Genomic DNA, 15276 nt, shown 5'->3' with positions numbered 1-15276 from the left:
AAAAAAAAAAAAACAAAAAAACAAAAAAAAACCCAAAGGGATTGGCTCACACCTGTAATCCCAGCACTTTGGGAGGCCAAGGCAAGAGGACTGCTTGAGCCCAGGGATTTGAGACCAGCCTGAATAACATAGCGAGATCCTGTCTCTACAAAAGAAAATATATAAATTAGCCGGCTGTGGTGGTGGATGCCTGTAGTCCCAGCTACTCAGAGGCTGAGGCAGGAAGATCCCTTGAGCCCAGGAATTCAAGGCGGCAGTGAGCCGTGATTGGGCCACTGCAGTCCAGCCTAGGTGACAAAGTGAGACTCTGTCTCTAAAAATTAAATAAAAATAATAAAATATTACAGACTATGGGCCGGGCGCGGTGGCTCAAGCCTGTAATCCCAGCACTTTGGGAGGTCGAGACGGGCGGATCATGAGGTCAGAAGATCGAGACCATCCTGGCTAACACAGTGAAACCCCGTCTCTACTAAAAATACAAAAAAACTAGCCGGGCGAGGTGGCGGGCGCCTGTAGTCCCAGCTACTCGGGAGGCTGAGGCAGGAGAATGGCGTGAACCCGGGAGGCGGAGCTTGCAGTGAGCTGAGATCCAGCCACTGCACTCCAGCCTGGGCGACAGAGCAAGACTTCATCTCAAAAAAAAAAAAAAAAAAAAAAATTACAGACTGTGATAAAGGTTGCACAGCTCTGTGAATACACTAAAAACCACTGAATCATAAACTTTATTTGTATTTATTTATTTTAATAGTCAAGTGAAGCAGTGGGAGTGGCGAAGGAACAAAGAAATCTGTAACTGGTTGTGATCAATTAGTTGTAAACACCACTGCACTTGAGCCAGCCTGAATTGTACACTTTAAATGGGTAAACTGTGTATGCCAACTGTATCTTAATATAGCTATCACAACAAAAAAGACTCAACCTGGGAGCGGGCATCTGCTTTCCAATTCCTGCAGCCACTAAAATGGACAAGAGTTTATCCTGACTACAGTCACATCACCCTGGGGCACCCGTGGTGGGAGGGCTGGAGAGGAAGGCTAGGAGCAGGAGGGTGTAGTCAGGGGGCCGTCTTCTCTCCTGCTGCTGCCCACTCAAGCCCTTCAACTGTCCTGGGCTGGTCCAGCTGCACCCACCTCCCACCCTGGCTGCCTCCTGTAGAGACGATCTTTCTTGGCCAGTTCTGCTCAGAGCTCAGTGCCAAGAGATGGGGGCAGTGCCCATGGCACAGAAGTCTCCTCACCTCAATCCAGAAGCCAATGTCAAAGTTCCTTGTACATATTTCTATGTTTGTTTGGAGCTGATCCTAATGTAGACATCAGACCTCTTTGCATCCCAGCCTTTCCTGGACAGACCTAATTCAGCCCCATTTGGCAAAGCCAAAGCCCTGCATTTAGGGGACATACTCCTCAACTGCTTTTTCCGGGTTCTCCTGGGGGCTCTCACCCTCTCCCTGCACTCTGATGAAGCCAGCCTGCCTCTCCTGCAACCATTCTTCAGGGAAGGTAAACAAATGTTTTCATATTGGCACACAAAAGAGTACAGGCACCCAAAAGAGGCAGCAGCCTCTTGGGTGGTCACTTGTTCCTGTAGCTCTATGGTGGCCTAATCCTTGACTAACTCCCTAAGTCTTTTTCACATATGCTGCTCCGGAGGCACTCAGATCCTGGAAAGGTCAACTGCTGAGGTTACACACTCTATGGACAGCATTAGAAATGGCTGGACACAGGCCGGGCATGGTGGCTCAAGCCTGTAATCCCAGCACTATGGGAGGCCGAGACGGGTGGATCACGAGGTCAGGAGATTGAGACCATCCTGGTCTACACGGTGAAACCCCGTCTCTACTAAAAATACAAAAAACTAGCCGAGCGAGATGGCGGGCGCCTGTAGTCCCAGCTACTCGGGAGGCTGAGGCAGGAGAATGGCGTAAACCCGGGAGGCGGAGCTTGTAGTGAGCCGAGATTGCGCCACTGCACTCCAGCCTGGGCGACAGAGCGAGACTCCGTCTCAAAAAAAAAAAAAAAGAAAAAAAAGAAATGGCTGGACACATGCCCAGAACCCATTTGGAGACCTTGGCTCAGGTCTCTCCCCATTCAAGGCCTCAGAATCTGCATCCAGAAACAGAGAGGACTGGAGTATTCAGAAGGTGGCCCCTGAAACCCTTTGTGACCTCAGAATGGAGAGGAGGTAATTTGGGCTGCACCTCTCAGCTCAAAAATAGCACCTGGCATCTGGGACCTGGCCTCCATGACTCTTAGCACCTCACCATCCTTGGCTATAGGCTCCTAACCCACCCACAATGCAAGGGAAGGATCTGTTCTTGTCACCTTGGGAAACAGAGGTCCTACACTGGGAGATAGTGGAGGATGGATCCCCCAAGCCATGATTCTGGGGCTCCCAGAAACAGTACCCCTTTCTCAGTGCAGCCTGAGTGATGCTCCTATAATAAAACTACCACCCAAGGAGGGCCTACTATGCACCCTTGCAGAGCTGCTTCCCTGCAGCCGTGGCATCCAAGGCCTTCTCCAGTCAGCTCCCTGCTGGAGGATGGCCCACCTTTCACTGTTGTCTCCCATACAGCGAGCTTTTTCTTTGGAGGCATTGTCAAGCAGGTGCTTCTGAAACATTTGGAGAAAGATAGCATGTCACAGGGACAAAGCTGGCCCTTCCCACCCAGGGTTGTCACAGGATCTTCTCTCCTTCCAGTTCTCTCCCCACCTCCAGCCACACTTCTTTGTCTAACTCAGCATTGTCCAATAGAACTTTCTGTGATCAAGGAAATGTTCTGTATCTGAGACATCCACATGTAACTGACTGTTGAGCAATTGAAATGGGGGTAGTGAGACAGAATAATTGTGGGGTTTTTTGTTATTTATTTATTTATTTATTTTGACATGGAGTCTTTCTCTATCACCCAGGCTGAAATGCAGTGGCACGATCTCGGCTCACCTCAACCTCCCGGGTTCAAGAGATTCTCCTGCCTCAGCCTCCCGCGGAGCTGGGATTACAGGCATGCACCACCACGCCCAGCTAATTTTTGTATTTTTAGTAGAGATGGGGTTTCGCCATATTGGTCAGGCTGGTCTCGAACTCCTGACCTCAGGTAATCCACCTGCCTCTGCCTCCCAAAATGCTGGGATTGCAGACATGAGCCACTGCACCTGGCCAATTTTTAATTTTAATTAAGTTCAATTAATTTGCATTGAAATTGAATTGCCACTTGTGCTTATGGCTACCATATTGGCTAATGCATTCAAGCAGAAGTGAGCAAGGTATGATGAACAGGGAGCAATGAGAGGGAAGCTGGTCAGGGTTCAGGTCAGGGAGGAGCCAAAGAAGGAGGAGGCAAAGAGTCCAGCGGGGTGAATATGAGGGTCACTAAGCAGGGGCTGAGCAGCAGGAGGCCTGTCATACAGTCTCTGGTCGCTGGAGGCACAGGAGTGCTGGAGTTGCACAGGGTTTGTGGATCGCTGACAAGGAGACAGGCTTGGAGTTGGGGAAGCACTCAGGACACAGTCACCTAGCAAGAAGCTCAAGGATGTGGGGTTGAGAAAACTGGATTGTACAACCCACCTGGCTCTGGGTGGGTATTCCTGGACAAGACAGCATGTGATTACCTACAGCTGCCTTGGCCTTTCCCAGGAGAAAACATGCTATGGTTTGACCATCCCTCTTCCCTGCAAAGGACGACAGCGGGGTCCTCTGAGTGGGATATCCAATATTCAGTTCTTTTCCTTGTGGCTGGGCAGAGCCTCCACCCCTGGACACCATGTCCCGGGCCCTTCTTGGTAATCAGTCTAGGAAACAAAGGCACATTTACTGGAAACTGCCTGTCACTACCGCTTGCTGTATAGTGTTTCGTTTGACAAGTGATTCCTGAACTTGGGTCTGGACCTGCTGGGAGTGGCCCTTACCCATCTGGGCCCTCTGAGGGCAGAACCCAATGCCAGTTCTGAGAGGGGCCCAGTGAGGAAAGGAATCCTGTCCTTAGGGAGTCTGTGGGCTCTGCAGGGGCTTGCCCTTGGGAGTCCCTATCTGAGGGACAGACAAGATTGTCATAGTTGGGAAGCCCTTGACCTGGGAAGGAGATGCAGCCCCATGATCAGGAGCCTGGACAGAGGGAGAACTTGGGGAGACCCTGTTTGAGGGGTAGCCCAGGGCTTCATGACTCTTGTCTGAGGACACCTGTGGTCTTACCCCTGGGACTAGCCTGACGGATAAACACAGCCTGAGATTAAAGGTGGGATTGGTGAGCTGTCTCCCAGCCTGGTGTTGGTGGGGGGCACATCACAGAGGATGTCAACTGGGGGCTGAAATCCAGGGGACAGCCTGGAGAGGCTGAGTCTGAGCTGAAATGTGACAGGGGTAGTAGGTTATGTTATTAGCAAGAAGGGGAGCACGGTTCCCCAACAAGATACATATGCACAGTTTTTTTGTTTGTTTGTTTTTTGAGACGGAGTTTCACTCTTGTTTCCCAGGCTGGAGTGAATGGCACAATCTCAGCTCACTGCAAACTCCACCTCCCAGGTTCAAGCAATTCTCCTGCCTCAGCCTTCCTAGTAGCTGGGATTATAGGCATGTGCCACCACGCCCAGCCAAATTTGTATTTTTAGTAAAAGCAGGGTGTCTCCATGTTGGTGAGGCCAGTCTTGAACTCCCGACCTCAGGTGATCCACCCGCCTTGGCCTCCCAAAGTGCTGGAATTACAGGCGTGAGCCACCTCGCCCAGCCATATGCACAGTTTCATGTGTGCATATGTATCTTGTTGGGGAACAGTTGGGCTAAGGCCATTGCCAAGTAGGGAGACCTGACCCTGACCTCACTTGCCAAAACAACCCAGGAGTGCAGGACTTGACAGTGGACATGCACTTTCTCACTCACTGTTGCATTTGAACAAACACTCCAGGGCATCTCATTCCCATCCTACAAATATGAGAACATTACCAGGAAAACATGGCAACTTGCTCAAAGTCACGCAGCTAGTAATCGACGGTGCTTGAGACCATCCACCCCAGGTCTCTTGGCAATACAATTCTGCAAGTGAAAGAAAGTGGCAGAAAGGGGAACTTGTCCTGAGTCTGGGCAGAACCTGTGATTGGCATTCCCTGTCCACCACAGGGTAAAAGCATACCCTGCCCCATGCCCCAGGTTTAGGGAAGGAAACTTCTGTCTTTGAGTATATTATTCAATGCATTGCTCCAATGCATTGCTGTCCACAAGGTTGGGGCTACTGTCCCAATTTTTGCACAAGAAAGGTTCAGGGAGGGAGGCAATTTACCAGAAGTTAGCTCATGGCCTAAGTCACCCCAATTTTCTATTTTTGAGTCAGGGTCTCTCTCCATTGCCCTGGCTGGATACAGTGGCATGATCACAGCTCACGGTAGCCTCCATCTTCTGGGCTCAAGCAATCCTCCCACCTCAGCCTCCCAAGTAGCTGGGACCACAGGTGCACACCACCATGCCCAGCTAATTTTAAAACATTTTTATAGAGACAGGGCCTCGTTCTGTTGCCCAGGCTGGTCTCAAACTCCTGTCCTGAAGCAATCCTCCTGCTTGTAATCCCAAAGCATTGGGATTACAGGTGTGAGCACCATGCTTTGCCAACCATGTTACTATCTCGGGAGCACCATGTTTACTTCTGAAGTATTAACCTAACAGGTCACATAAATAACAGCAAAAACAATTCCCATGTACTGGCCACAGACCATGTTGTATTTGACTCTTACAACAATTCTACAAACTAGACACTGTGATGATCATCCCTGTTCTACAGACGAGGAGGTGGGTGCAGAGCAGACACATCAGTATGCAGATACATAGCTGGTCGTGGCAGGGCTGAGCCAGGAACCCAGTCAGCCTGATGAGGGAACCCAGGCTGTTTGCCTGCGAAGCCCTGGGCTTTCTGTGCTGACTATAGATTATGGGCACAGGGAGGGACAGAGACAGAGGCTGGGGACGGATATGGTTCCTGGGATTCCCATCCCAGGACTTCCTCCCCAGTGCTCCCCAAGGAGATGAACAAACTGCCTGCATGGTTCTCTACTTTTCAAACAAGTTGGCCATTCTGATGAAAGTTGTCTCGGGGGCAAGCAGGCCTGAGGGGTAGACGCTTCCACCAGGACAACCAGGGCTGCAGACACGGAGCCAGAGAGGGAACGCAGAGTGGGGGCTAAGCAGGGTCTTGCTCGCCAATGGGGGAGGGATTGTGGAGTGGGAGAGGGTAGCTCCAGCATCTGCTCATCTGTGGAAGGTCTCCCAGAGCCTTTAGCAGCCTCAGTGCACCAGGTTCCCTGATCACATTGTGTAGGAGTTGGAGCCTCCTGGGTCTGCAGGAGAGGAAGGGGCCACTTAGAGAAGTGGGGGTGGGAGATTCAAAGAGAGAGAGGAAAGAGAGAGACAGAGACAGAGAGACAGAGGGACAGGGGCTGCCCAGGCCTTTGTGAAGGGACATTTATCTAGCTCTCAAATCTTGATGTGGAAAAGCCTCACTTTTTACTTTTTTGTTTTTTTTTTGAGACAGAGTCTCACTTTGTCACACAGGCTGGAGTGCAGTGGTGCAATCCTGGCTCACTGCAACTTCCGCTTCCCGGGTTCAAGTGATTCTCCTGCCTCCGCCTCCCGATGAGCTGGGACTATAGGCACATGCTACTCCGCCTGGCTAGAGATGGGGTTTCACCGTGTTAGCCAACATGGTCTCGATCTCCTGACTTCGTGGTCCACCCACCTCGGCCTTCCAAAGTGCTAGGATTACGGGTGTGAGCCACCGCACCCGGCCAAGCCTCACTTTTTCTTTCTCATTCCGCCTTGCCTACAATCTTCTGATCACTGTATTAATGGGGTGAGCCATTATGAAAAAGGCGAGCTGGGCCGGGCGCAGTGGCTCAAGCCTGTAATCCCAGCACTTTGGGAGGCTGAGACGGGTGGATCACGAGGTCAGAAGATTGACACCATCCTGGCTAACACAGTGAAACCCTGTCTCTACTAAAAAATACAAAAAAACTAGCCGGGCAAGGTGGCGGGTGCCTGTAGTCCCAGCTACTCGGGAGGCTGAGGCAGGAGAACGGCATGAACCCGGGAGGCGGAGCTTGCAGTGAGCTGAGATCCAGCCTGGGCGACAGAGCAAGACTCTGTCTCAAAAAAAAAAAGAAAAAGGCGAGCTGGTGAGAGCCTCCTTTCTCCCTCCCTAGGAGGAAGGGGCAGCAGCCATGGGTTCTAAAGGTCTAAAGTCAGCCTCCCTACCTCAGGAAGTAGACACCGACCTGCATGTGCCAAGGGCAGGACTCACTCCTGGAACCTTGTGCGATGGCCCTGAGAGGGAAAGCAGGTGCCCCTGAGTCCAGACTTCTGCAGTTGTATCAAAGGACCTATGCAAGCTGCTTGGGCTCTGGCTGATTTCATGTGAGGGCGTGTCCAGCACTGGCCGAGGTGGAATGTCCTCTTGAGGCAGCTGGAAAGGGGCTCTGAATATGCCAGATCTGACCTAGAGGAACACAGGAGCATGCAGGTCTCATGCCCTAACCTAAGAACTAACATTGTCATCTGCTTCTCCCCCGGTTTGGCTTCTTGGGGATCCTAAAGCCAGTCAGAAGCGGGGAGGAAGCAGGAGAGTCCTGAGAGGCCTGATATCCCTGGATGGCCCTTTTCCTAACAGCCATAAAGGGCCTGATGTGCAAGCTCTGCTTGACCAAGAGGCCACTGGGGCAACACTTGAGCTGTGAAAGCAGGTTGCACAGAAGTCCACTTCTTCGTTCTCTCAAGGCCAGGTGTGCAACCAGTGGCCTTCATCCAGGCTTCCACCTTCTAGGAGCCCTGCTGTCCAAGCCCCCAAGTGTCCCACAGGCCAACTGAGGTCAAGAGGTACCCCAGGCCTCAGGGCCACATGGCCAGTCCACAGAGGAGCTGGGACTGGAATTTGCCTCATGGACGCTGGATCCCTCTATCACTTTGGCCCTTTATCTCTCCTGGCTGTGCTCTCTCCCTCTCCCAACACCAGCCAGGCATCCCAGCTTGGTGTCTCAGCCAGAGCACCAATCAGGGAGTAATTTGAGGTCGCATCAGGAGAGACTTCCTGGAAGCTGTAGGGGCAAAGAGGAGATTGCTGTGCCTGGTTGGAGGTCAGGGAAAGCTTCATGAGGTGAAAGGGCAGGCCCAACAGAAGGATCGGGGCAGAGCTGGGAGAAAGAGTAGGAGGCTCAGATGAGCCTATGTGATGGAGGCCTACGTGACAGTCTGGCACTTGGGGTGTGCAGGGATGGGGTGAGGGCAGTGGGAACAAAAAGGCCACAGGCCCTGATGCCAGCCTAGGGGGTGTGTGGGCTCCTGAAGGTAGAGGGTTGAAATGACCAAATCAGTGGTTTAAAGGAACCCCTGGACAATGGTGTGGAGGGTGGACTATGGTCTGAGGAGAGCCTGACACCTAGAGAAGGTGGAGTCTGGAGGCTGGGGCAGCACTGCACGGGAGAGATGGTGGCAGGAGCCAGGCAGGGGTGGAGGGGGAGGCCAGAGGGGAGTGCTTTCAGAAGGAAGGAGCCGAGTGTGCTTCAGGGCTCATGCAGTGGACGCTCAGCAGAAGAGCAGTCAAGGGAGCCCAGTGGGGACAACTAGGATGTTCACGGGAGTCTTGAACTCAGAGATACAGACCGGGTGGTGTCTGCCTATTATAACTGGTGTTCTGGGAGAGGGTGTCCCCAGGGAAACCCAAGGCCAGGGAAGAGAAGCAGCCCAGGAGGTGACCCCACACGCTCTCAATATTAAGAAGACAGTCCTGGCCGGGCGCGGTGGCTCAAGCCTGTAATCCCAGCACTTTGGAAGGCCGAGACGGGCGGATCACGAGGTCAGGAGATCGAGACCATCCTGGCTAACACGGTGAAACCCCGTCTCTACTAAAAAATACAAAAAACTAGCCGGGCGAGGTGGTGGCGCCTATAATCCCAGCTACTCGGGAGGCTGAGGCAGGAGAATGGCGTAAACCTGGGAGGCAGAGCTTGCAGTGAGCTGAGATCCGGCCACTGCACTCCAGCCTGGGCGACAGAGCGAGACTCTGTCTCAAAAAAAAAAAAAAAAAAAAAGAAGACAGTCCTTGGGGGAGACCAAGAAGGAGCCACCAGGGAGGCAGGAGGGACAGCAGGAGAGTGGCATCAGGGGAGACTGGGGCAGCAGGAAGGAAGGCTCACCACTGTCTGTGCAGACAAACACCAGGCTTGAGGGTGGCCAGCGGACCCAGGGTGGGTTGGCCATTCTGCAGTGGCCTCCAGTATGAAGAATAGTGAAAAGATGGGGTCAACAAGTGTAGACAACCTTCCTAAGACTTGGCTTGAGAGAAGCCAGGGTGAAAGGCCATGTCTGGAGGGGCTTGGGAACATTTTGAGACTGAGAACAATAGTGAAGAAGGATGCAGAAGAGGATAGATGGGGCAGAGCCTCTGTCTGGCTGACAGCTGGGTCCAGAGAGCAAGTGGTATGGCCTTGAATAGAAAGGGCAACTTGTCCCTTGCAAGGGTGAGTCTCTAGGTTGGGGGTGGCTACTGTCTTCATTCACCAGTTCTTTTTTCTGTTTTTTGTTTTTTTCATACTGAGTCTCACTCTGTTACCCAGGCTGGAATGCAGTGGCATGATCTTAGCTAACTGCAACTTCTGCTTCCCGGGTTCAATGGGTTCAAGCGATTCTCATGCTTCAGCCTGTAGCTGGGACTACAGGTGTGAGCCACAATGCGTGGCTAATTTTTGTATTTTTAGTAGAGATGGGGTTTCACCAGGTAGGCGAGGCTTGTCTCGAACTTCTTATCTCAGGTGATCTGCCCACCTCGGCCTCCCAAAGTGCTTGGATTATTGGTGTGAGCCACCATGCCCTGCCTCATTAATCAATTCTTAATCGATGCCTACTGGATGCCAGGCAATGCCTAGAGCTGTAGATTTAGCAGTAAACAACTAAATCCATCACCCTAACTCCTGAGGAGTAGAAGGATGTAGAATTAGGCACCTGGCTCTCTTCCTCTCTTCAGGGACTTAATGCTCTTGAGCAACCCTGGCTATGACAATCTCCTGTCGGGTCTGGGAGATTGTCAGAGAGATGGAGAAACCACTTCCTCGTCTTGCACACGAAGCAGATCTCACTCACTGCCCAGCAAGTCCTGTGAAGCAATAGCCAGGGGCTGAAGCAAACCCCAGCCCACACCCTGGCAGGCAGCCAGGGATGGGTGGGTCAGGAAGGTTCCTGGTTGGGCCTTTGCATCAGGCTCAGGTTGGGCATAAAGGAGGCTCCTGTGGGCTAGAGGGAGGCAGACATGGGGACCATGAAGACCCAAAGGGATGGCCCCTCCCTGGGGCGGTGGTCACTGGTGCTGCTGCTGTTGGGCCTGGTGATGCCTCTGGCCATCGTTGCCCAGGTCCTCAGCTACCAGGAAGCTGTGCTTCGTGCTATAGATGGCATCAACCAGCGGTCCTCGGATGCCAACCTCTACCGCCTCCTGGACCTGGATCCGAGGCCCACGATGGTGAGCTTCTGGCGAGGTTCTGCTCTGCTCTGGCTAGGCTTGGCCACCTGTTGTTCCTTCTGCTCCTGCTGCACTGCCTGCCAGGAAGGCATCTCCCCCTTTAAGTGTGGTCCCGTCTTTTCCAGGGAACCTTCTAGAGCTCGTATCTCCTCCCAGCATGAGAGCTTCCTGTCTTAGAATTCCTGCGGTGGCAGAGATACCCTCACCCCAACCCCATGCAGGTGTAGAGACTTCTGTGAGCTCCAGGCACTAGAGTGGGGTCATTGGCTCTGGGCAGTGACCTCCTCTGCTTTAAGTCTCTGCTGTACCACGTTACCCCACACAGGGAAGAACTCTGTCCAGACTTTAGGTTCCAGTGGGTATGTCTTGTCCCCCAGGAAGCCCCCCGACTTCCCTTGCCCCCACCCCAGAGTGGGAGGGGCTCCTTGTTAGAGCTCATCTGAGGTCTGCTTCTATTCACTGTTCACCTAGGAGGGTAGGTATGGCTCAGTCCTCCTCCCCTCAGTACCCCAGTGCCGAGCCCAGTGCCCAGTGCCTATCGCACATCAGGTACTGTTGAAAGCCTGTCCTCTTGGTGGGAAGGTCATGGACACAAATCAGAAAATACAAGAATGGGCCTCCCCATTTCCTCCTCTGACTAGGATGGGGACCCAGACACCCCAAAGCCTGTGAGCTTCACAGTGAAGGAGACAGTGTGCCCCAGGACAACACAGAAGTCACCGCAGGATTGTGACTTCAAGGAGGACGGGGTGAGGCTTGGGGCTGGGGGTGTTGGTGGGTGCCTCCCAAGGAGCTGAACAAGGGGCACCTGGGGAATATTTCCCACTGGGATGGGGCTGGGAGGTTGTGGCAAATGGTTTCAAGTTTGACCTTGAGCTTCTCCTTTCCAGCTGGTGAAGCGGTGTGTGGGGACAGTGACCCTAAACCAGGCCGGGGACTCCTTTGACATCAGTTGTGATAAGGTGAGTGGGCTGTTCTGGGATGCAGGGGCTGATGGGAGCATAGAGTGTGGACCATCCTATGGGTCAACTAACTACCCCCCAACCCAGGGCAGAGAAAGCCCCTCCTACCCAGGGCTCTTCCCCCAACCTGAGCTCCGTCTCTGGGGCCGGCTCTGGAATCCTAAGGCGTAGCACTGCAAGTGTAGCCCTTCCTGGGGACTCGTTAGACATGCAAATTCTCAGGCCCCACTCAGATCTACTCAGACAGACGCTGGGTAGGGCCCAGAAACTCGTATTTTGATAAGCTTTCCAGGAGATTCCGGCTCCTGTAAAGTTTGAGAGCCACTGTCTTAGAGTACTCAGCTCTCAGCCCTGTGTTCCCATCTCAGTGTTTCTGGGCTGAGCTGTGTGAGCCTGCAGAGCCCCTCACCATCTCCGGGACTCAGGTTTCTCATCTTTTTACTTGGTGTAGGGATTCAATCACAAGCTTCAAAGGTCACAGTCAGAGGTTGAACTGGGGCCCCAAAGTTCCTGCGGGGGCCCACGAAGAGGGGCATCTAGGTGGGGAGGTGTCTTGGATTGACCCTGGGTACACCCCTGACAAGGAACCTGTTTCTTCCTGTATACAACCCCAGGATAATAGGAGATTTGCCCGGCTGGGCAATTTCTTCCGGAAAGCTAAAGAGAAGATTGGCAGAGGGCTTAAAAAAATTGGCCAGAAAATCAAGGATTTTTGGGGGAATCTTGTACCCAGGACAGAGTCCTAGTGTGTGCCCTACTCTGGCTCAGGCTTCTGGGCTCTGAGAAATAAACTATGAGAGCAATTTCCTCAGGCTGCAGTCTCACTTGTCTTGCCTCCTCTCTCTCACCACTACCGAGCCCTTAACTCAGGGAGGCCGTGTGTAAGTGTGGTGAGTGTGTGTGAATGTGACACAGAGGTGGCGAGGGCAGTGTTCCATCCAGGAGGACACAGGGTAAGGCAGCAGGGCCAAGAGGTCCAAGACAGCATCCCCATGCTCAGTGGAACCCCCAGCAGAGAATTAAGGAGCCCTACTCTGTGTGTGGTAGTGGGGGAATGCTGTGGAGCTGTTCCTGTTCATGGGGAGGTGACATTCGAGAGAGGGGCCAAGCATGTTGTTAACATGCAGAGAAGCTTGGTCCAGTCCCATGGGTGGCTGGCCAACTGGGTGCGGTCCGCCTGCAGGTACAATTCCCATAAAATTCCACTGCTTCCTAAAAGACTTAACTCAGGAAAGCCCATAACTCCGGGCATTTCCTCTGGCATTGGGACACATCACAGTTTCGTAAGGTAGGTAGCAGATTTAACTTGTGGGCTTGTGTTTAGGGATTGTTGGAAACAAGAATATGGTCAGGTGTGATGTCTCATACCTGTAATCCCAGGATTTTGGGAAGCCAGGCGGGTGGATTACTTGAGCTCAAGAGTTTGAGACCAGCCTGGGCAACATGGCAAACCCTGTCTCTACTAAAAATACAAAAATTAGCTGGGCGTGGTGGTGCATGCCTATAGTCCCAGCTACTCAGGAGGTTGAGGTGGGAGGATTTCTTGAGCCTGGAAGGCAGAGGTTGCAGTGAGCTGAGATTGCGCCACTGCACTCCAGCCTGGGTTACAGGGTGAAACCCTATCTAAACAAACAAAGGTGAGTGGGCTCATAAAAACCAAAGACCAGCCAGGGGCAGTGGCTCACGCCTGTAATCCCAGCACTTTGGGAGGCCAAGGCAGGCAGATCACCTGAGGTCGAAAGTTCAAGACCAGCCTGACCAACATGGAGAAACCTCGTCTCTACTAAAAATACAAAATTAGCTGGGCGTGGTGGTGCATGCCTGTAATTCCAGCTACTCTGAAGGCTAAGGCAGGAGAATCACTTGAACCCGGGAGGCAGAGGTTGTGGTGAGCTGAGATCATGCCATTGCACTCTAGCCTGGGCAACAAGGGCAAAACTCCATCTCAAAAAACAAAACAAAACAAAACAAACAAACAAAAAACCCACCTAAAGCAAATACCCACATGCACACCCTAGCTCTCTGACCTTGGGAACATCATCTAACCTTTCATCTCAATATTTCCACCTGTAAAATGGAAAACATAACAGTTCATTCCTCCAGGATGACTGTGGGGATAGATGATAGATGGCACGTGTGAAGTGCTGGGCACATAATAGAAATCTAGAGATTCTTTGTCCTTTTGCACCATCTCAACGCAAGGATGGATTCTTTGTTGTGCCAAAGAGCTGGTCTTCTCCCTCTCTGCTGAAACACCCCCACTGGCAGGAAACTCACTGCCTGCTATTGTGAGTCAGTGCATTCCATGGCTGGGTAGTTTCTTGTCTTAGAAACTGATGCAGTGAAATTCAGTTTTCCATGCCTTTACCTAGCACAGTGTTTGGCATATTATTGGCACTCAGATGTTTTAATGAATGAACAGAAAAAAGCTGTTAATCATTCCTTTATCATCTTTAAGAAAAATAAGATTAAAAGGCCAGGCGCAATGGCTCACACCTGTAATCCCAGCACTTTGGGAGGCCAAGGCGGGCGGATCATCTGAGGTCAGGAGCTCAAGGCCAACTTAACCAACATGGTGAAACCCTGTCTCTACTAAAATACAAAAATTAGTCAGGCGTGGTGGCAGATGCCTGTAATCTCAGCTACTCAGGAGGCTGAGGCAGGAGAATCGCTTGAATCCGGGAGGCGAAGGTTCCAGTGAGACGAGATGGTACCACTGCACTCCAGGCTGAGTGGCAGAGCGAGACTCCACCTCAAAAAAAAAAAAGAAAAATAAGATTAATTTACTAGGCTACAGGCTTTGTGAAGCTAGCTTTTTGGCACCATGCTTTTCTCAGTAATTATTTATCGGATAAAGATCTAGTTAGTAAAATATAGTCTGTCCATAAGAATACTTCAAAACACACACACATATTTCTTTTCCTCTCTCTATATATATGAGATTATAGCTTTATTTTTTGAATATATATGATGCTTTAACATAAAACAACACATTTGATTTTTTGAGGGGGCTTATAATTTTCTACCTTCCCACCCCCTTTTGTATAGTATAACATTCAAATGGAAAAAGCGCATGTCTCATAAAGGTACAGATGGATGCATTTTCACAAACTGAACACCCCTGTGTGGAATCAGCACTGGGATCAAAAAACATAAATTACAAGTACCCCAGAGGTCCAACTCACGCCACTCACAATTATTACCCATTCTGTCCTCCCAGAAATTACCAATATCCTGATTTTTTTTTTTTGAGACGGAGTCTCGCGCTGTCGCCCAGGCTGGAGTGCAGTGACGCGATCTCGGCTCACTGCAAGCTCCGCCTCCCGGGTTCACGCCATTCTCCTGCCTCAGCCTCCTGAGTAGCTGGGGCTATAGGCGCCCGCCGCCACGCCTGGCTAACGTTTTTGTATTTTTAGTAGAGACGGGGTTTCACTGTGTTAGCCAGTATGGTCTTGATCTCCTGACCTCGTGATCTGCCCGCCTCAGCCTCCCAAAGTGCTGGGATTACAGGCTTCAGCCACCGCGCCCGGCCCTTTTTTTTTTTTTAGGGAGATTCTCACGCTGTCACCTAGGCTGGAGTGCAGTGGCGCAATCTCAGCTCACTGCAACCTCCACCTCCCGGGTTCAAGCAATTCTCCTGCCTCAGCCTCCCGAGTAGCTGGGATTACAGGAGCGCACCACCGTGCCTAACTGATTTTTGTATTTTTAGTAGAGACAGGGTTTTGCCATGTTGGCCGGGCTCATCTCAAATTCCTGACCTCAAGTGATCCTCCTGCCTCCACCTCCCAAAGTGCTGGGATTACAGGCATGAGCCACTCCACCCGGCCC

At 51.8% G+C, this 15276-nt stretch overlaps 1 protein-coding gene across 4 annotated transcripts in view; it reads left to right on the top strand.

Annotated features, from left to right (window-relative positions):
- Positions 1-10114: 10114 nt before the first annotated feature.
- The window catches only part of CAMP (cathelicidin antimicrobial peptide), an 8606-nt gene continuing 3444 nt past the window's right edge, over positions 10115-15276 (top strand). For 3 of the 4 annotated variants that reach the window (XM_023231748.1, XM_023231749.1, XM_023231750.2), the window contains exons 1-3: positions 10115-10486; positions 11128-11235; positions 11377-11448. In XM_023231748.1, the coding sequence (XP_023087516.1) occupies positions 10277-10486; positions 11128-11235; positions 11377-11448 (390 nt within the window). In that variant the 5' untranslated portion in view covers positions 10115-10276. Of the gene's footprint in view, positions 10487-11127; positions 11236-11376; positions 11449-12062; positions 12261-15276 lie in introns of those variants that run through there. The other variant, XM_023231747.1, reaches the window with a different exon arrangement.

This window comes from Piliocolobus tephrosceles, chromosome 2 (assembly GCF_002776525.5).
Source record: "Piliocolobus tephrosceles isolate RC106 chromosome 2, ASM277652v3, whole genome shotgun sequence".
Classification (NCBI taxonomy): Eukaryota; Metazoa; Chordata; class Mammalia; order Primates; family Cercopithecidae; genus Piliocolobus; species Piliocolobus tephrosceles.
The sequence above is the reverse complement of the archived record's forward strand: the minus strand, read 5'-3'. Positions and strand labels throughout refer to the sequence as shown.